At 32.7% G+C, this 23892-nt stretch overlaps 1 protein-coding gene across 2 annotated transcripts in view; it reads left to right on the top strand.

The window, feature by feature from the left end:
- LOC130671475 (protein apterous-like) overlaps positions 1 to 19976 on the top strand; it is a 36805-nt gene extending 16829 nt beyond the window's left edge. For both annotated transcript variants that reach the window (XM_057475386.1, XM_057475387.1), the window contains exons 4-6: positions 8632 to 9188; positions 12629 to 12843; positions 17816 to 19976. In XM_057475386.1, the coding sequence (XP_057331369.1) occupies positions 8632 to 9188; positions 12629 to 12843; positions 17816 to 18028 (985 nt within the window). In that variant the 3' untranslated portion in view covers positions 18029 to 19976. The remainder of the gene's footprint in view (positions 1 to 8631; positions 9189 to 12628; positions 12844 to 17815) is intronic.
- The last annotated feature ends 3916 nt before the right edge of the window (positions 19977 to 23892 follow it).

Raw genomic sequence — 23892 nt, 5'->3', positions numbered from 1 at the left:
ATATATATTTATATATATACATACATATATGTATAGTGAGAAGAAAAATATGTATGTTGCAGAACGAAAAATGTTAGGTGCTTCGTCATTCTTTGCGTGATGTTTGAAACTGCCCGGGTGGTTTTGCTGTAAAAATTGCTTGCGCGTAAAGAGATCATTACTTTATATATATATCTATATACATATATGTACTTTACTTGAGACTGGGTGTATATAGAGTCGAGTGTATGACTTCCTGGATTATTTCTCTTGTCTTTATATCCACAATAATACTCAGAAATAAGAAACAATAAAACCACCAGAGCGTTAATTAAATTTGATGTCTATCGGCTGTTCGATAAAATAAACACGAAATCAAAGACTGTCAGAAACTTAATGTCTACATAAACACTACACGTTAAGTCCCGCATATTGTCTTAATATTTTTTTTTTATTGCCAGCATTTTTTAATGGATTTCAATAAATGTTTTTTTGCTACCACGAGAAATGGTAATTAATGATCTACTTGGGTCTTAAAACTTATAATGTGCAATGAATTATTTGACAGTTTTCAGGAAGTACGACCAACTATTATTGGTTTACTTGTACTATATTTTTTTATGATGCGATTTTAACTTAGAAACTGCTTTATTCTCTTGTAATAGTGCAGAACCGGTTTATCAATTGATAGCAATTTTATTTAATAAAAGACCTGTCATAAGTTTCTGTGTTAGAGAAATTATTATATTCTGTATGTATACATTGTTAAAAACATTCTGAAATTTAATAAACTAATGAGTATGAAATTTCATAACTCGCATTCTAAAAACGATTTAAGGATAAGAAAGTCTGAATTTTCAGACAGTACAAGGAGAAAAATGGGCTTAAGAAATCAACGAATTTTTATTCTGCTGTCGACGAAACTTGAAACAGGAAGTTTTTGCCAAAAAATTATTATGCTACACTGCAAAAAGTAATATATGCCTAAAACTTATCGATAAATTGCAATGAGTATTACTTGTAGTAGAAAATGAATCTCCGCTTCGCTTTCGAGGCGTGCAAAAATTTTTAGAGACACAATAATAATTATAGTGCAGCATAATCATTTTTTGATGACTAGACTTCCTGTTTAAAATTTGGTCAACAGCATAATAAAAAATTCGTATATTTTTTGTCTCCATTTTTCTCCATGTAGGAGAAAATTCATAAGGCTGCGTTCTTTTTAAGAAAATTTTCTAAAATTTCAGTTTGTGCTCAAAGTATCAAAAACTTTATCACCCTCTAAAAATGAATTAGTGAAATTTTCGCGAATCAGTGGATAGTCACTGTTTCTACAATTATAAGTATACCACTAATTCGACCAGTAGTATACTTATAGCTGTTTTCCAATGAATATTCACTAATTTGAAGTGAATTTTACTGATTCATTTTTAAAGAGCATGAAATGTCAGAAGGCTGTGATACATTTTCTAAGTGCACGATTGCAACGTCTTAAATTTCATAAGAAGAACTGAAAATTTACCGATAGCATTAAATATTAGAACAATAACTATTAAGTCAAACAAGTTTTCAAAATTTTCACACGATAAAATTTCTAGACAGGCAAAAAAGTCACCGTAGTATAAAACTTGACTGAAGTTTGTATGACAGAAAAAATATAATTATGAATCATTGAAAATTTTTAAAATAGAATAATTAGTTACAAATATTCAAGTGTCGTTTAAAATAACGTATGTATTTAAATAACCGTTTACTGTAAATGAAAAAATGTCTTCTTAATAGCTCTATAAGAAATCAAACAAGCAATATCGTTAATACATTCGAGCTTGAAGATCATGAAAATTTAAATGATACTAAATAAATCATGGTTAATTTTATTATACTGATAGCGATATAATATTTAACTAACAACAATGTTACAGTTTCTCGTTTGTCACGACAAAGCAAGACATTAAATTGTTTCCTCTTGATAAATTGGTAGTAACTCTTTTAAGTCGTCGTAATCGTCAGTGCATAATAAATTAATTAGAGAATGGGAAGTAGAGTAGTGTGTATACATATGTTGAATATACCTACACATATATACATATATATAACTACATATATAGAGTACTGAGTGCACTTTTTTATGGGAGGTCTATGTCCACATGAGTGTAGTGCTAGTACAACATGTCGCTTTTATTTACCTTTTAAATTCAAGACATCACATATATTTTATTCTCTTATTTCCACGTAATATATTTTAATCCGTACATAAATTTATTTTATGTTTCACTTAATATTTAAATTTCAATCAATAAAATTCAAATTCAATTATTTTTATGTTTACATTCTATCAAATCACTCGTTGAATTAAATCAATGCTCAGTATATATTTTTAATATACAAATCAATCAATTAGAAATTTTCACTTAAATCTTTAAATGCAAATGCATTAAAAAATTTTATGTCAAATAATTCACGCATGCAATTGAAACACAAACAGACTATCACTTAATTTGAATCCAATATTTAATTTTTTTGTTTTTTACGAAAAATTTTAAGCCGACCGCATTTCCAGGCTGATCAACTTGCCCCACTCTTTTCTATAAACTCTAACTAACCATTTGCCACAAGAATTTTTTTTGGCTTCGAAAAATGGTGTCTCATTTTGCCCCGGGGTTTTCTATACATGTACATAAATAAAAAATCTATATTATTTATTGTAACTTCTATGATATAAGAAGTGCATACATTCTGGAAAAATGTACGATGAGATGATAACCAAATAAAGGAAGAAAGTGAAAGCTATTTCGTGAGAACTAAACAAATTTTTTTGTCCAGCGAACAACCTCCGTATGAACATAAAAGATAAAATTAATTTATAAAAAATACCGCAAAAAGTGATATAAAGTACGCATGAAATTAAAAAGCGCTAATCCATTAAAAATAATATATAACGTCTCGGATAAATGATTTCCCACTAAACTCACAACGACGTGCTTTCAGCTACCTTGTATATTTTACCTCAGCTCGAGGCATAAATTAAATACCGCGAGTTTTACGACGTACGGATCGTAACATTGTATACGTACGTTAAATTAATACCATCAACGCTGGCCCCATGACACCCGACTACCAGTCAACGGACAGTTTTAAACGTCACATTAACGACATGGCATTAATAACTTTTTCTACGAGTAATTATTTTTTATGCGCAACTATAGATATAACATAACAATATTTAAAAAGTTTATGATTTTATACGTTAACAATAAGACGAAACTATGGCTTAGGATGTGTTAACATCTTTAGCTAGACTTCCTGGAGTGTCAGGGTGGCGATGGCCACGCATCAGGAAGATGGCGTGCTAGCGTATCTGACGTATACTTTTACAAAAAGCACATCTTCACCGGATTTTATTAAGTCCATACATACATATATATATATACAACTAAACAACTGCTTTCCGTCCCTCCCAAGAAGTCGTTCTGCGGATAAGAACGCATCGCGTGTTTCTCTACGATGACTGAACTCGACTTGCACGGTCTATCTATCATCAGCGGATCCGAGCCCATCTTGATGGAGACGCTTCGAGTTTTCGCGGGAGAATTCTGTCCCGTGTTATACTCGTTTTGTTCATATTATACATCCATACATATATACCTACACACATATATATATTTAAATATGGCAGATGCGCTGAAAATACACATCTGAGAATTCGTTGTTGGTTAGTTCTTATTACTTTTGAACAGCTTAATATATACATATCACTAAAAGGTGTGTGTTTTGTGACGATAAATCTCCATTCGGTTAATCAGAAGTGAAGGGACTTTTGTAGTAACAGGAAGCCGGTCTTAAATCAACTCTTGCCAAGGGAACAGCAAGTGGTAATTGAGCCATAAGCCCTTAGAGCAGCATGCAACGCATGAATATTTTCGCCACTTTGACGCATGTTCTCATAATTCAATTTTAATAATTGAGATTTGCTCCTCCACTTATCATGTATAAACAACTTGACAAAAATACTTAGCAAAAGTAACCGTCAGTGTTGTAATGATTAAATTTTATCATAAAATTAAATAGTCACGCTGAGATGCTGAGATTTTTTCTTTAGTTGACTCGGTATCCCGTTGGGATATTTCGGTATAAAAGTAGCCAGATAAGTTACGGGGCATAAATAATATATATGACAAAGTCACGACCCTGCGGGGACACATGATGTGCAAGAAGGGTACGAAACATAATACCAGCGGCGCCATGACAACTTGACACTCGGGACATGTATCATCGGTAGCTGACTTCTTGGTGTCGTAGAGTAAGAGCTGCAATATATTTCATCCACCTTTTCGTTTAAACATCGCACACACCTAGTGTAGTCATACTACCTGACTTATAATAATTTAAAACCATGGCAACTTGTGCTTGTGTCCAGTATGTGTGAGTGTAAGTTACTTATTAAAGTCCTGGACATAAACAATATTTGTCACTGAAAACGCAACATGTGGAGACCGAGTGTGTAATAATAAATATTAACTTTTAGATATACATCCGGTAATTGTGCTCAGGGGTTGGATCCTATCATGCTGTATCGTGTAGTAGATCTTTTAAGATAGTTGGTCAACGCATTTGTCGAGCGACACCTGCGGGGCCAACCGGCCGATGTATCATGAACTGGTCTGATATAAGGTCACAGAGCTACTAAAGCATACTTCAATGATATTGATCATTCCCCAAGGATAAATTCCTCATATGACCAAAACTCGCGCAATGCTGATTTGTTCGTTGCCTATTATACCGATCTATGCCCGTTCGTAATCTATAATTTAGTTCAATGTAACGAGTTTATTTTGTGGATTAAAAAAATGCTCTCAATATTACATTACTAGCGTGACTTATTCCCGCACGCTATGCATATTTTTTATTGTTATAAAAATTATAGCATACATAACATTTATTTCAAAGGTTATCTGCTGAATGCGCTCTTATTTAGTAATTTAGATCCCTCCTCAGATCTCCATAAAAAAAAAAAACGGTTCTAAAAGATTAAGTCATGAATATGTGGGCAATAAAAACCTACAAGTCAAAGTTTTTTTGTTGTTTTTGATTACTTTAATTTGAATTCCATTGATTTTGATGCAGCCTGTCGAGGGATTCGACGATTAAAAGTTACGTTCTTAATGAATAATTAATTGTAAAAAGATTGGAATTTAAGTTATTTTGCGGGAGGGGTTTGATGCGACGCAGATATAGATGCATTCCTCTGAGGTTTCCTGGTAAATAAAACGATCTCGTTTTTACGAGTGTCAGAAGTAAGAGACAGTAGTGGGTTTTGGTGTAGTGGTTAATATCGTTGATGTTCCAAGGGATTCGTCGTAACACCACGGGGGGCGTCCTCTACTCGTATAACCGCGGCAAGGTCATGTTCAAGTCGTGTGTCTACACGAATTGCGAGTGTCACCACATAAAGCATATCCCGGGAAAAGTATCTGGTTACACGGGGTGGAGTTACTTTCAAAAAGATGTTCATATTTCTCAGTTATAAATTCATGCTGTTACATTGTATGTGTGCCGTATTTTATTTTGATGTGCGTTCAGCTCAATATCAACTGAAATAATGTCACATGTTATTGAACGTACGTATTGTACGACAACTTCTTAAAGTGAAGAAAATAAATAAATATAAATAATAAATTAAAAAAATATATGTTTAATATTTGATATAGAGTCCAGCTGCTGTTGAATCCAGTAAGTTAAAAATCTATTACGATACTTAAGGATTAAAAGCTTTGCAGATACTCGACCAGAGAGAAATATAATCAAAGAAAAAATCCTTATGATATCGTGTACGTGATACAGATCCCAAACGCACTTTACGATGTCGTGTTCCCGTCGCATTAGTCAGCGGAGGATGTCCAGCCCAAGACACCGGCGGGTGTTACTTCTGCATTTTGCTTCTGTTGCTGCTGTTTATACTTTAGCAATACACACAAACTAACATCGTGGTCATACACAAGACTTGTTTCCTTGCGGTTTTACTCTGTCCTCAAATGACGCATTTGTGGCCTTATCCCGCGTCTCTGTATGTTTGTATGACTATCCGACGTTGTAAATTATTATGTATTTCTTATTCCCTGGTTTTAGTTCTACAGTAGGTTGGAAAAGCAACAAAATCTGTAGTGCAATAAAATATCTGGTGAATGTTGTGTAATTAAAACAGACACCGACGGTCAGAAAAATTTTTATCTAGATTTAAAAATACTCAAATGAATTATTATTTTGTTACACTATTATATTATCTTAGAACTATATTTGAAAAAACACTTTGTTGGTCGCCAATAAAAAATATTAAGACAGAGTTGATCAATTTATGAGGAGCTACACTGTAAGCTGGATTGACTTTAAAAAGCATTAAATTAATGCACGAGTTTATATTTAAATAAAATATAAATAATCATCGTCGTGCAGCAGCAGCAGCAGCATCGGCAACAGCATTTTAAGATTGTAGTATGCCAATAAAAAGATATATCAGAGGTAATATAATGCCATGATCCAGATTAATGCAAGAAGCCAGGGAGTAGTCACGGAGTGCGTCCCACGCGCAGCGGTGTCCACCGTTCATCGGTGACAGCACACCACACTGTGTCATTCATAAAATAAAACGTTACATGGGTACATACCCATGCACATTTATTTATATACGCAAACAACAATAAAACGAATCAAAAAAAAAAACACCAACTTTTTATCGTTTTGCATATTTATAGATTTAAAAATAAACGAATAATATTCAAATGTAAATCGTAATGAAGAAATATATCAGTCCTTCAGATATTATATCTCAAACATTTATAAATGTTCTTTAAATAAATACATGTACATATGTATATGTATATATATTTGTATATGTGAACACATACCTAAAATATCTTGGGCTACTCGATACTTGTGAACAAGACACCCAGGATCTAAGGACACACCCCTATGTGGTGGTAACCCACGTGCTAAAGGCGTCCACGTGAAACAGGGATAAGAAATTTCGAGTGTGTGCGAACGCACGGCAAGTGGTCACATCACACAACACGGTTTTCTTGTTTAAATAAAATATAATATATAAAAGATTTCCGAGTCTTTGTAAAGATTTGTGTGTTAACAGTTTTTAGTTTGAAGTAACCACCAGCTTCACAAATCTACTACTGTACTTAACAAAATACATTGAGACAAAATATAATCACTGAGGATTGGGGCGCGATTTTAAAAGTTGTATAATAATGTAACGCATATGGTGATACTTGTAAAACTCTGCGGGTTGTCTCGGCGGGGCGACCGCATATACCTATAGCGTAGCTTTGAAAAATTTATTTGAATCACCTCTACCAATACAAGACTACTACTATAGACGTTGGATTTTTGGACCCAGTGTGCTGTGCACGTATAGTAGCTCATTCATATCACCGGTTTTGCGGGTTCCGGGCTCTCAAAGGAGAGTGGAAATCGTCCCGCAAGGACGATGTTACAAAAAAAAGATATAATGTATAAGGCCATGTAGAGGACACAGGTACAGAAAATTTAGGTTATTATGTTTTGCGGTGAATTTATTACCGAAATGATGAAACCAACCGATGAAGGAAATAAAACTGGACTAAGCGATTACGCAATACCCATAATATGTCAGATCCGATTAGGATGAAAATCTGCTCGCAACCACTACCCCCTGGGGTTGAGGGTAACGGCGCACATTGACTGAATCACAAATAGTGGTGATGACAATGTGTCCTCAATTTAGAGTCAAGACCCTTATGCACAAAATTTTGACGTTCTGTATCTCGGATACGCTTAGTTTAGTTCAACTGACAAAGCTAAACTGCTGAAGCAAACAAAGCATAAACTTTTGGCCATAGCGGGTATTTTTTGTGGGTTTACCGGCAACATTTTATGGAGCGCATCAATAAATGTAAACATATATGAGTAATATGTGTGGATAAGTATACAGATGAGGCAAACAACTGGTTTTCATCCACTTAATATATATATATATATATATATATATATATATATATATATATATATATATATATATAAGTAAAGATCCGCAAAACATCTCTATCTAGTTTCATGAAATCCCGTCGGCAGCTACTCCAATACACGAGAACCGAGGAGGCTGTTATATTAGTCGGCAATATATTTGGTGACAGAGATAGGCGAGAGGTAGGTAGCCAAGAGAACGATATCTTTTGCGATATAAGTTCCAGCATATTCTTGGGCTGGTAATGGAGACAGTAGTGCCGCTAATGCAGTAGCGATGTCGAGCAGTCTCCATGTATCTGAATACTTACCCTCCATCTCATCTACCTCTTGCTTTTTTCCCTAGACGGTGTCTTTGCCATTGGTATATTATACACATTTTCGATATCAAATGTATATCGATTCGTTTTATTTTTTAAAACTCTGTTCTTTCGAAACATCGCGAGTAACAGCAGCAGCAAATGTGCTCGTGTGCTTTATCCATTTTATCCTTTTATCATTCCTCGCCTACACAATCTTTCTTATACATTTTTAAAAATGTTCTCGTTTTGTTTTGGTTGGAGACGCTTGCCACAATGATAACGACAACCAACAAAAAACATCAGTAAAACATTTTTTTAATTTGCTTATTTATTTTTGTTTCAGAATGTTTGGCAGCTTGAAACGTTGCGCGCGATGTCAAGCGGCAATACTGTCATCAGAATTAGTGATGAGAGCACGCGAACTGGTGTTCCACGTTCGTTGTTTCTCGTGTGCTATTTGTGCAGTTCCGCTTACAAAAGGCGACACATTTGGCATGAGAAATGGCGTAGTATTGTGCCGTTCAGATTATGAAATGGGCGCTGAGTTGCATCCATCCCAGAGTCCGCCAGTACCAGTTTACCCTCCGGGACCTCATTATCCCGGTCAGTCATTTCCATCACCAGAATTTCTGCATCATCAGCCCCATCATCATGGTATACCGACACATCCTCACCATACGATGCATCCTCAACATCCTCATCAATTAACACATGCCAGTCCAGTGCCACTTCAGCCGTCAACGCCGTCAGGTCCTGAAGTAGGTTCGCCACCAAAAGTACCCTACTTCAATGGGACCGCTCAGGCAGTCGGCGGGGCAGCTGGTGTACCTCCGCCAAGACAAAAGGGCCGTCCCAGAAAAAGGAAGCCTAAGGATTTGGAAGCTATGACTGCTAGTCTTGGTAAGTCATCTTTTTACCCCTTCAAATTTTTTACTTACACTTATATAAATTTTAAATTCACCTCTTGATCTTGTATATTTATACAACAAGCTTCGTGTCTAAGATCTATATACATTCCCGATTAGGAAAAGAACATATATCCATTCGCACGTGTTCTCAATGAATGAGAATAAGGAATAAATAATAACAAAAAAAAAAAAAAACGTATACATTACACGCGTCATTACCATGCGCCAGACACACATGCGCGGCTGATGCTTTAGACAAAGCAGTTGTGGCTGAAGCAAGTTGTGTTACTTGTAAAAAAAATTTTAAAAAACAAGTAGGTGTCTTCAGTTCACGCAACTACTACTTGACTGTTGGCTTCGGCAAACTTGACAGTCTGTAAAATAGTGTGTAACTCTTTTCTACTCCTCTATGGGTTTGTCTTTTCGATGAATCACTTCTCAGTTCGTGGTACTTGTCTTTTTTTATCGAGTATACCCTTGAATACGGTGAGCCGTTTCCGTCAATTTTCTTAAACTTACAAGCTTCCAATGTCTTGTACCATAAGAAATTCTTGGTCTTTTTTCAGCCTCAGTTTTTGCTTATTTTTTTTATTATTGTGATTTAGTGGTAGTTTTTTAATAGGTTCTTGAGGGTTCCTCTTGGATGATTGCGGTCGCGTGGCAATAAAAAAACCACTGAAATATGCCGCGAGCAATAACTGAAACGAGACCAATGTCACCGTTTTTTTATACCTATTGGTTAATAAATATATAAATAGGTTCTGTAAACAAGAGATTCAAGTACACAGGAGCTCCATAACTTTTTTTGGACTACTGTTGAAAGTTTTCCTTCAAACCTAAACTCAATTTTATTTAAATTCACTAAATTTCAATGACAATTATCCTTGAAATAAAAAAAAAATTATCAGCGTAATTATATTTTATGATGAACAAATTGTTGACCAGATCTTAATTCTATCGAATTGCTTAATAAGTTCAGTGCAAGTAATAAAACTTATGAATGATTTTTGCAAACAAAACTTTTATAAGCCATCGAATTAAAACGATAACCAGATGCAAATGTTCGCGGGCTAAAAAGTTAAATTACTTTTATTTTCATTAATGTATAGGGTTACACACGACGAGATAATCGCACGTGAATTCGATTTGTAACAATTTTATTGTATGTATATTACTTTTTCGTTTTTTTTGTATGCATTTTTTTGTCATCTGCAAGGTTTTCTTCTCACGAAAAGCAGCATAAGACGAGGCTGCTGTGGATCGGTGCGATTGCAATCGAGTTCTCTTGGTACAAGGCAAAACAACCCGTCGAGAGACACTAACGTTTTACACGACACGATGAGGTTAAAACGTACGTACCAACAGAGTCCTCGTCGAGTTTTTCAAGGTCGAACTGCTCTGAATTCAACATATACTATCTATCCTTGTTTTTCCTTCTCTTATTCTTTCTTCAACACTTTGTGTATAGTCTTTTTTTATTTGTCTTTTTAATTCTTTCACAGCCTCGAGCAATGGTGATTTACGGGAAGCGTAGGCGTTCGGCGTTTGCCACTGAACCCTGATAAAATTTGTCCGGTCGACATAAATTCACGAGTACGACCATCTCAGTTGGTTATTTTTCGTTATGTCTTTTCACTCTTATACTTTTTTAATTTCTTCTCTCATTCCCATTCATACACAAGCACACACACACGTGCGCGTATTTATATCACACAAACTAAAACGTCGTTACGTGTGGGTTGGTTGGCTTGAAATACTCGAAAAAGTCAAATCTTAAAACCTGTTTCCAAGTATTTACCGTGGGAAACAATAGATTTTCTAATCTTTAAATTAATTTTCTCATACAAAACGTTCCTAGACAGATCCATCAGCAGCTCAACCAGCTCTAGTCCTTTTGGGTCGTTATATTTCGTTATCTCTTACACGCAAGTCGAATGTCAATCGTGACCCGATTTGGTAACATAACCATCGCGAGAAATCCTTATATTTTATTACCAAACTGCTTCAACTTTATAGAAACATTATATACAGTCACTTTAACTAACCAACCAACCGACCAACTGACCATTCAACCAAAAAAAAACTATCTAATTAAAAATAAAAAATGTATTCAATACGAAAATAGACTCGGTAGATCTATCAGTAGCCAATAATGTTGTACGTTTGTATTTTATGTCTGTGTTTATGGATACAATGATTAGATTCACTTGGGATTAAGCTATCTTGTCTAATGTCTGCAAATAAAACGATCCGAGTGAGCATGATAAAAAAATAAATAAGAAGTAAAAGAAATTAATAAAATCTCGAGATTGAGAAAAAGGAAAAGAGAAGGAGATAGATCAGGATAAAGCAGTTGTACATAAGAAGTACACATTGCACTATCTCTATAGAGTCCAGAGACTACTCTCTAGTGGTGTTTGATGCGTATCACGGCTCATTAGCTCCCCGAGTGCAAAGCAGAGAAAAGTGATAGCACATAAACATACACCATGTGAAAGAGTATGCACGAGCTCAGTATACACAACCAATTACAACTTTGTCGTGGATACTTTGTATGACCATGCAATACACCCAGCATGCAAGATGACTAATGTCCATTAACATTATCAATTATCTATTGATTATTGGTCAATTATCAATATTGCGTGTTAATATTTTTGTTTTTTTTCTGTATACTGTAAAAAAATCGGTGTTAAAATGAAATAACACCGGTGTAGGTGGTGTTAAATCGGTGTAAAAAAGATTCCATGTATAGAAATTACAAAAAAAAATTACATCGAAAAATTTAACGAATATTATCTGGAGAAAATTTCAATTTTGCTATGTACTTATTTGAATAAGTATTCATATTATACACAGAAAAAAAGAATTTCTGGGCGCAAGAATTTTTTTGTATTATAAATTGAACACAAAAATTTTCTTGGGACGAAAAAAAGTTTATTGACTCCGAAAGTTTTTTCTTGCTTTGAGAATATTCATTCTCGCCGTAAGAAAATTTCTGTTTTCAAATCATAATACAAAAAATTTTCTTGGGGCGACTAAAAATTTTTTGTGTCAAGAAATCCTTTTTTTCTGTGTACGTAATTTATTTAAAAATTACACAATTTTACGCCCACCATTTCAATCACTAACAATTTAATTAATTAATAAAAATACTGTTTAATATCTGAAGTGATCGAGTAAGTATAAATATTCACAAAGTAAAATATTTTCGTTTCAACACCAGGAAATTTTTTTAACTGCTAAAGAATATTTACACCGGCGGCGGTGTTATTTTAACACTGCTTTCGGTGTTGAAATTTAACACCGAAAATTTTAACACCTACACCGCCTGGACTTACCCTAGTTTTTCTTTACAGTGTATAAATATATATATTTATCTATTATTGTGGTTGGATAATAATGGTCGGTTTGATGTTTATTAAATTGCAGATCTTAATTCGGAGTACATGGATATGCCGTTTGGACGCGGCCCTGGTACGCCGGGTATGCCTGGCTCAAACAGTCGAACCAAACGCATGAGAACGAGCTTTAAACATCATCAGCTGAGAACGATGAAGAGTTATTTTGCCATCAATCACAATCCAGACGCTAAAGATCTTAAGCAGCTTTCGCAGAAGACCGGATTGCCAAAGAGGGTACTACAGGTGAGTTTTACTCTATTTCAACTCTCAGATTTACTATTGCCACTATACATGCACTATATATATATATATAGTAATATAATTGGCTCTCTGCCAATCAAATTAGAATTCAACAAGTCCTAAATCAGTCTTGACTTCACCAAACGTCTGAGTAATTATTCTATAAAAGTTATAGTCCCTCTGCTTATAAGCTGCAGTTCCATAGACTCAGACTCAAAACACGATAAAAAGTAGAGTTTGAAAGTCAAAAAAAATTAGTGGTTTTAAATTTGGCCGGGCATGTCAATGATGAAAATTGTTGATGCGTAGCACGAAGATTAATCGTCCATATTTTATCACGGATATTTTTGTATACAGTTTAAAATATTTTTTTTGCTAAAGTACATAGTTAGTTACATATTTTTTTTCCACTCGTGTTTGAGTTATGTACGACGCCCTATAAAAATATTCACGGGACGCGAGACGGTCTTAAGTATGTATATATGTATGCTGGTCTCCCAATTAGTGCGTCCCGGTCCACGTGAACGGCTGTGCTTTCGTGATATTTCCGTCGACGCTGTTGCTTTTCTTCGTTATCCATGTTCTTCCTCTTCTTATTCTGCTTAAAGTTCTTACACTTTTTCTTATTATTCATCTTTTCCCAGAGCTTATAGAACAGGCTTATTCAACCTGGACCGGCGACACTACGGCAAAATAGTTTAACTAAAATCGTCGTCTACCCTCTTTAGTCCTCGTTAAAACGATCCACTCGTTTCTGTAACTGTTACCACATTTTTATTATGACCCATGTTGAATTCATAGATTCTAAAATTTATGATACATATATACAGGCGTACTTTTGTGTATTTATAGCTGTATTATGAAAAAGAAATTTTTTTGATTTTATTAGAGGCATTCAATCTCAAATTAACTTTCAAAAATATCTGCTGTATTCTATTTTCAAAATCAGGAATTTTTTATTATTAAAAGAAATAAAAACCGATAGTCCTTACACCATAGACCATACAAATCTTTTGATTGATACAAGATCGGGTATAGGGTATAAGTTGAAAAATTTTCTAAACTAACTAATTCTATCTCTTATATCCTCGTTTTCAATAGAAAACTGCCTGTCTCTTCTGTATAATTTTTATAAATTATACAGGAGAGCTACACGGTAAGAAATGCATAGCGTTCAACACCATGCTGGTATAGTCTTAAGACAGATACTAAAATAGTATGTGAAATATTCCAAGACAGTATTGTATCGAGTCCCAGAAGTATGGCGTTATTTACTATACTGCATAGTACTGAAGCTATTGTATTGCTCACACGTATGCATAGCAGGCACGGCCAAACAGCATGGCCTGAGACCCATACTAGAATGCCGAGGGCACAATGCTACTAGTTTTTCCCGCCATAATTTCTGGCATGTCAATCAATGTATACTATCGAATTACCACCAAAACTATATAGAGGTCGTTAGACTAGGTCTATCGGTCAGAAGCAATGTGGATACGGCAATGCAGTATGGGCCTGACGGCCATACTGACATTGCGGCGTCCGCGACAACTATTGCCAATGTTACTATTCCCGCAATGGTTGAATCATCTATGCATACAACTTTATAACCTATAAAAATCTTCGATACCATACAGTATGGCGTTCACGCCCATACTAACATAGTGATGTCCGCAAAATATTTCTTACCGTGATAAAAACAGTAAAGACGTCATTTTTTCAACTTGAACAAAAAGTATTTGAATATGCATCATATGCAGCTATGTGTTTGTTAGAGACATAATTTCTTTTACTACACGGAGAGAATAAAATTATAATATTCACTATCCCAGCGTAATACGATCTATTATATTGGGACAATAAAATAATTTTTACTATTAGGATGTCACCACTACTATCTTAGTTGGTATTAAAAACGACTAGTCGCAGCTGCGTCAGATTTTGTTAATAGTACCAACGCAAGATGGTAACGTTTACTATCTCACATGATAGGAATAAGTATACGTACTGTAATTATGTTAATATATTAAGACAGTTACACAGAAAAAAAAAATTCTCGACTGATGGTAAATATTCTGGATTCAAGAAAATTTTTTTGGAGACCTAAATTTTCTCAGATAAAGTAGAAATCTTCTCCGACCAAGACGAATTTTTTTTTTAACCAAGACAAATTCTCTTGGCTCAAGAAAATCTTGACTTGGTTCCCGAGAATGTTTGTCTTCAAAAATATTTTCTTGACTCAAGATAACTTTTTTTTCTGTGTACAGTTAAAAATTTTGCGACTGTAATAATTACGATTCGGACATAGACACTACAATACTTTTCTCTGCATGTAACGCGCATGGAAAATATATTTTGTATCTTAATTTTTTAAAGTATCAGTTTTCGAATTTGTCGAAATTAGGCTGTTTTCGTGGGTCAACTTTTATAACTTAAAAATTTGAAAAAAGAATGTGTATTGCCGACAGGAATTGTAAAAAAGTCATTTTCTGAAGTGTATAGTAAGGAGTTTTTCTACTGAGAACGACGATATATTATCTTGATGCAACTTTATATCATCAACATAAAAAAAAGTCATTATAATGACACCAGCGTTGAAATAATTGAAATCATTGAAGCGTAATCAGTTACGACATTGAGTACAACATTAACAGTATAAAAAACACTTGGTTATTTTTCTCATTCTCTTCATCTCGAGTTTATACATATATATTATCATCCCTTCTTTTATTATAATAATAAAAAAAAAGATCTATCTCTGACAATATCAAGTAGAAAGACAAGTACACAGTTGGCATAAAATTGAGAGTTAGGAAAAGACATATCCAGCCATACTGGAATAAAAAGCAAAAGAGTTTGTTTCGAGGACAAGAATAATAATAATAATGGGGAGGTAAAGGGAGAGCTATTGTATTTGGCGGAGAACGACGACGACGACGACTACCACTGCTACTACGAGTACAATTCTAAGGGGTCTTGCTTGAAAGTGTGTACGCCATCTTGGTTGATATTGATCGCGAGACGCGCGAATACTCGCTCTCAACTCGCCTCTCTACCGCCTGCTGTGTTCAGCTTTCCTTCCCTTGTTGGCTCGTCCTTTCGTCCGTATAACTCTGATAGGATTCTCTTGGGAGTTTACGAGGGTGGAGACTTACGAAAATGGCGGATTCATCCCTATGTCTTAGTCTTAGCTTGTTATTTTTTATTATCATCATTATGTAGACATCATCATCGAGTGTCTTATTATTAAATAACTTTTTTTTTCTTCATCTTATATTTGCTGTATATAAATAATATATATTTAATTTATTGTAGATTTTATGGTATAAATATATTTTACTGCGGTCTATTTTGATACTCAATGAGATCACATGCCGGATGTTTGATAGTATTTATCACCATTTATGGTTTATATATATATAAATATATATATGTCCCTGCAGTAGTGACGCCGCGTAATCAGTCTGTGTTTTGCTATACGAAGGTCAGATCTCGAGTCTTGTGTGTCGCTGAATCTTGGGTTATATGTCTCTTTATCGTATGTACATATGTATATATAATATACATATATATGTGTATGTGTGTGTGTGTTTGTACGGGTAGTCAATCTTAGAGCAATTGCAAGACTTGAATTAATTGGATCAGGTAGCTAACAGCGGATAAAGAACGAGTGAAAATCAACGCGACTTAAAAGTCTATAAAATGCCACTGCGACACTTCTAACCTCTTCTTTTATAATTATTTACAATTTGTATTTAATCACACCTTACTTTCTTTTTTTATATTGACAAATCGATTCAATTAATTATATATGCTGATTTAATGTAATATATTTTTATTTTTGTTTCGGTTAAATTTATTTCCGTGGACAGACTCAATGTAAAAAATTTGCGGGATAAATACGGAGTGAATGACAGTGTATTTATTCAATACCTTTGGAGTAAAATTCATTCCGAAGGGGAGTTTATTTTACTCTTTAAACATGAGTAAGTGAAATAAGTGAATATTGACTAATTCCAAGGGCAAACCGAACCACTAATTTCAAAAAGTGGTTCGGTTGGCATTCAGAATTAGTGAATATTCACTTATTTCACTTATTCATGTTTAGAGAGTAATTTGTGTTTAGAGAGTAATATTAAAACTTCAAAGTGGAGTGAATGCGAGTTGAAATAAAATCCAGATCACTTCGAACTCACTCCCGATTTTTTGTAGTGTAGCAACGAGAAAAATATTAAAGATAATTTTTTTTTTAATTTCTGAGTTGCTAATTAATCCGAAAATTATTGTTCGTAACTTTGTAGATAATTTTCTACACAGAAAAAAAGAACTTCTTGAGCCAAGAAAATTATAAGGAAGATCGAAGTTATTTTGGAGCAAGAAGAAATTTTCTTGGCTCAAGAAAATTTAACTTCGTTCAAGAAATTTTCAGTCTTCCTTAAGATTTTCTTGGTTCAAGAAAATTTACCCTTGACTCAAGATTTTTTCCTTTCTGTGTAAAGGAATTAAAATTTAATTGGCGATTCAAATTTTCAAATCTGTTTCATTTGAATTAAAAAGTTTAAAAAAAAGCGGGAAGCAAAAAGCTGAATTTTTATAGGAAATTTTTATGGATCATTGACGTTTTTTTTTTCTTCTACTAGTAGTAAAATAAATAAAGTCATCAAAATCGCCTTATCAAGGGTTATCAGATATTTTCGGCTAAGTTTTTTTCGATCACAAAATCTCTTAGTACCAAACACGGACCGCACTTTGATGCATTACTGTCTAATCTAGCGAAGTGCGCTGTAATTATTTCATAATATTAGTTTGTTTAAGAAAAAAACTCGGCCAAAGTTTCCATTTACTGTACAAGTGCAACAAAGATAGTACCGTTCGTAGACTTGAGTGTAATAGAGAGAAAAGTGCGGACCCCTGTTATTCAAATAATTACAATAAAATCTAATCAACTTTTTTTTATTTTCTTGTATAATTGCAGGTGTGGTTCCAGAATGCGCGAGCAAAATGGCGACGCATGGTACTAAAACAAGAAGGGAAATCCGACAAATGCGGTAGCGTTGACGGAAGTTCACTGAACGATCTTGAGCTGTATGGAAACAGTGCCGGAAGCGGTGGACCTCCAATGAGTCCTCCCTTTATGCTCGGTGGGCCTCACAGTCCTGCTTCACTCGGTTCGCTCGATTGTGCGTGATTATATAATCATTTAACTTATAATTTATCCCCCTTAATTCATTCCCACGACTCAGAAAAATAAATTAACTTATAAAATTTTGATGTCAAAATTCAAAAAGATGACAAGTGTGAATATTATCATCGAGTCAATGGGACAGTTGTAAAAATAAAAAAGAACAAATAATGAAATTATAAATGCATTATTTACTTACTCATGTATAATTAATGCACATGTAGTTATATATTGTTTATATATATATGAAAAAAAGAAAAAAATAAATAAATAATAATAATATTAAAAAATATAAATAGCGACTTATCGCTCTGTATTATAGTTAGCAAAAAAAAAAGAAATGAATAATAATTAAGCAAATAAGAGTAATTATACATGTATTTATTGTAGACAAAAAAAAATATATATAGAGACGAAAGAAAAAATTTTTGTCGATATCTAAAGTAATAATAGACTAAAAAAGCTAAGCAACGAAAATATAATCAATTGGAGAGTAAAATTTTAATTAAACTCTGAATGATTTATTTTTAAATATTAAAATATGATAATTCAAAAATTGTACAAGACATGAATTAATATTTATTATTTTTAAGATCTACCGAGTCAGTTAAATTAATTTTAATAATTAATCTATCAATGGTATTTCTTTGTAAATAAATTTAAATTTAAATATTATTTTTAAAATAATTCATTGATTAATTAATTAAGAAAAATTTTTCTTATTTAATAAGTAACACGTACACGTACACGTACACTTAACACAGTATGAATTTAAAACACAAAATACAAAATAATACAATGAAACTGAGCTATAGTTTCGTAGGGATGTATTGCATTAGGTTGCGGTCGTTAATAGATGAATAAGTAATAATTACTTAATTACTTATTACTATTAGTAATCATGCATAAGTATGGATCCATATATTATTTGCTGGACTTTTTGTTAAAACGGTTAATTATTATTTTGTTGTTAATTCACTAAAAAAAATTGCGGAGTGAACGCAGATTAAATCCGGAGTAAAGACTAGCCGAAGACTATTCATTTAATCCCTTGGAGTAAAATTCATTCCAAAGGAAGTTTATTTTGATTAAAATTACGAATCGAAGTCAATGCGGATTTAAAAATAATCCAGTTCACTCTGAAATCACTCATGGAAAAATAAACTCCCTATTTACTCCATGTACGAAGTGATTTTTTTTAAAACTCCGCAACTCCGAGTGACGGAATAAATTTGGAGATTCCGCGCGTTTTCATCCCCCGACAAAATATCCTATCAGAAAAATTTCTCTTTTTTATTTAAATGTTTTATTTGTACTATTCACAACTAATTTGGGTGCTAGTTTTCCAGGAAAATTGTGAAAATTTATAAATAAAAAATAACTGCCTATTTAGAGTGCTAGTTTTTCAGAAAAATTGTGAAAATTATATCGAAAGATATTTTTTCGGGGGATGAAAACGCGCATTACCAAATTTGGATTTAAATAAAATCTGGAATCACGACGAATTCACTCCCGATTTTTTTCAGTGCAATTCTTCGTAAGACAGAATAATTAAAAAAAAATAAGATCTGAATTCTAATATTTATCATCTCAAAAATAAGTGAGGTCACATATAATATGAGATCTTTAGCTACTCCATTTTTTATTAATTTAAAAAAAAAAATATTTGAAAGACTGAAAAAAAATTATCACTATAATTAATTTTAATTAAGATCAGGATTCAGGTACGGAGTAGAATGATTTGAAAAAAAAATGATATTTGAGTTTTTTTTCGACTTAGAAATAAATAGAGCCGTACTTATGCATAATTACTTTACTATGTGCTCCTATAATAATTATAGCCTTTATTTAATAAATTGGACAGACAATTGCATTATTATTTTACAAGATGATGAATTTTTTTCATTGAATATATTTTGACAATACTCATGAATTTAATTGTTATTGTTTATTATTTATCGCAACTCCATACCCTTCATATCTCCTTATTTTTACGTAATAAATAAAATAAGTTTGATTGATAAATAATTTATTTATATTATTTAGACAATAAAAAAGAGGTTTATAAAAAGGTTAATACATAAAATCAAGATTGGATAGATTTCTTCCCAAAGAATAAATCAAGTGATTTTATTTGTGAGAAGAAAATTACCTACATGATGAAAGAATAAAAAAAAATAAAAGGAACGAGAATGATGGCTAGTCTCTGTAGAATTAAGCGCCGATGCTAGTTTATAGTTAAAGGGACGCGCCACAGAAAACAAGAAGAGGAGAAACTTAACTTGTACGAACCAAGTATGGTTTATATCTTGACGAGAAGTAGAAAGTCACTGGTATATATAAATTTTTCTTACGGTAGTTATATCCTGACAGTCTCAGCAAAAAATAACAGCTCGAACATATGGTACAATATACAGAACTTATTATTTATCTATCAAAACTGACCGGAACTGAAAATCTGGAAACTAGGTACGATACCTTGCTTTTGAGAAAATTCAAAAGGCTACACAATTTTTAGTATAATTTTGAGTGTATAATGGGAGCTTGATCTAGAATTTTGATTTTTCAATTCAAAAACTTGAAACTTATCAGAAAACTGGCGAATTTCATAGAAAATCATTTTTTCTAAGCAATGTCAGGTTAGAAATAAAAATTTGAAAAAGAGGTAAAAGACCTAATTTTGTAGGGAATTCAAAGGGCTACACAATTTTTAGTATAATTTTGAGTGTATCTTGGGAGCTTAGTCTAGAAATTTGATTTTTTAATTAAAAAACTTAAAACTTATCAGAAAACAGGCGAATTTCATAGAAAATCCTTTTTTCTAAGCAATGTCGGGTTAGAAATAAAAATCTGAAAAAGAGATAAAAGACCTAATTTTGTAGGGAATTCAAAGGTCTAAAATATTGCTTATCATCATTTTTACTGCATCTTGGATGCTTAACCTAGAACTTTGATTTTCAAATTTAAAAACTTAAAACTTGTCAGAAAACTGTTAGATTTCATAGAAAATCATTTGGTTTTTCGAATAAATTTTTGAGTTAAAAACAACAACTGAAAAATAGGCAGAATATTCCATTTCATAGGAAACTTTAAAGGCTAAAAAAATTTCTAGTGTCATTTTTAGTGTACCTTTGATCAGTAATTCAGAATTTTAATTTTCAAGTTCAGAAATTACAAATTTTTAGAACTTTGTTGGATCTCACCGAAAGTAATTGATCTTATTTTTAAAATTGTATATTTTCATCAAAATTTATAAATTATTTTGATGCAACATTGAATATATTTCAGGTAAAAGCATACAAAAAAAAAAAACTCTATCAGAATTTAAGTCCTGACTATAGAGTTTGAATTCTACCAAATATAAAACGAGGAAAGAATCTTGCAGCGAACGCCATCAGCGCTCATTTCACTCCTAGCGGCCAACTAATAACATTTTTTATTAAAAGTTAATTAAAAAAAAAAATCAATCAAATTTTGCATTATTTCGTTACAATTCTATGTTAACTAATTGCAATTATACATAATCATAATGCAATATACACTCATGTTTATGAATAATTGTTATCAGGTTATCACAAATATTAATGTTTATTTATTAAAAAATGTTTTCAGTCGGAAATAATTCTCAACGAGTTATGGGAATTATCACAATCTGAGATAAAATTAATCCAACTTTTGACTCCTTCCTGTAGTAAATTTAACTCCTAGAAGAATAATGAGAGCTTGGCGTAAACTGTGTAAATTTATCACCATATTATACACCCAAATATAAGTGCGCTATCATATATTTAATAAAAAATATATATTGAAGATAATATTAAATATAATAGAGCTGGAAAAAATTTATTATAAGTTTGAGATCAAACAACATGATGGGGGATGACAGTAGCAGCGATCTTCAAGTGAGATAACATATACTACTCCACATATATGCATTCTCTGTGTGTATATTATATACACATGCAAAGTAAACGTCGGTGTACTTAGTTGCAGTAGCTGAGAAGACGGTAGTTGAAGACGACAACGAATTACGGTGGTAAAAGAGAGTAAGTATTATAAATAAGTTTGAGCATTGAGCATTAAGTTAAGTAAAGTAAGAGAGGTAAGAAATAAAGAATAAGAAAAACGGGTGATTGTATAAGCGTTAGAATGGTTTACCGGGATTCCAGGGTAATGTTGTAAAGACGCATAGCTCTATGTACGTAGGTATTATTTTTCCACGTACGTCGTATTCAGCTCCCGTATTCTACAGTACGCATCGTAAAGGTACGTACGATATTTATGTTGGACAATTTGCTTCGCGGCCCTCTGTATACACTCTACTCTCTACACTCTACACTCTACACTATGCTCTGTATGTACTGTCAGCAATGAAATAGCTTATGTACGTATGTACGTATGTACATAAATGTGTTCCCACGTACCATTGCGGTACGTTGTTCAATTCCAACGATCTTAATTAGCTACCGCGAGGGAAAATCTACTACTCCATGAATGGACGAAAGGATCCTACGGTGACTCGAGCTTCTTTTTATCCATTATCTCGGTCTCTTTCACTTCGTATCATTAATTTGTTTCAGTATCACTTTATCAGTTATCATTATTATCTTTGTCTTTACTTTTAATTATTTGATGAATTTAATCATCGAAGCTGAGATTAAATATGTGAGCGATATATTTAAAAAAAAAATACATTTCAAAGAATTGCACCTACACAGTTAGAAATTTTGTGCATTTGTGTTAAAAAATGATTCGGTTAAATTTTTTGTGTTGATTTTCAACACAGAAAACTGTTAATTCAACACAAGTTTGTGTTATTTTACTTTAACAGATTTTTTATGTTAAATGATTGGAAAATCTAGAATGCAACACATTTCTTGTGGTATTCGAAAATTAACACAAAATTTGTGTTGTTTGACTAAACGTTTCCGCGCAATTCTTCATTACTATAACCAAGCAAAGCATTGTAGCAGCATTGTCTGCAGGGAAATTTGGATTTTAATTTATTTACAATTAAATATATACATTTTACAATTAAATTTAGATAACTTTCATACTTTTTTGACCTGGTTCAATTGTTCGCCCAATTGACATGAGTTCTACTAGGGGTAAATCAGTATACTTGAGTTGGTTAGGTCATGTGCTTATGTTTATTAGTTGATTTTAACACGAAAAATGTGTTAATTTTACACAAATGTTCTGTTAAATGTACACAAATTTTCTGTCAAAAGAACAGATTTTATGTGTTCAATTTTATTTAACATAAAATTTGTGTTAAAGATCAACACAAACGCAATGTGTTGAATTAACACAAAAATTTGTGTAGACCGTTTGCAACAGACGATTTGTGTTGAATTTAACACAAAATTTCTAACTGTGTATAGTTTTTTTGATTTTCTACATGTGCATATTATTAGTTTTTTTTTTTTTTTAATTAAACTGTTGAAAAAAAATTCGAAAATTGTTAATTGTCTACTAACTTCAGGATCATAATCGTCGTCAATATTTATCTCAATTAAGGCGTTAGTTGAAGTGGAAATTAGTGCCGCTTATTTCAAATTTTTGTTCTTCTACAAATTTGGTGATCGATGATTTTGGAACAAACTGACAATTTTTACACCTAGATCATGATTCTTGCACACATTTTCTATTGATGATGGATTGATCACCAGCTTTGTTCAATAATATTAGTAGTTTTTTCTTGTACTCATTTCCATTGAAAAATAAAATGACAGTAAATATTGACGACATTACTGTAATATTTGCTAGTTAGTCGATACCTCACTCATTACTTTCGTAATAAGGATCCATCAGATCGGTTCACGTTATTTTTTGTTGTGAAAAATTCAACTATTCAAATTTTGATTACC

Source organism: Microplitis mediator, chromosome 7 (genome assembly GCF_029852145.1).
Source record: "Microplitis mediator isolate UGA2020A chromosome 7, iyMicMedi2.1, whole genome shotgun sequence".
NCBI lineage: Eukaryota > Metazoa > Arthropoda > Insecta > Hymenoptera > Braconidae > Microplitis > Microplitis mediator.
Note: the sequence above shows the minus strand (reverse complement) of the source record. Positions and strands in the feature narration are given on the sequence as shown.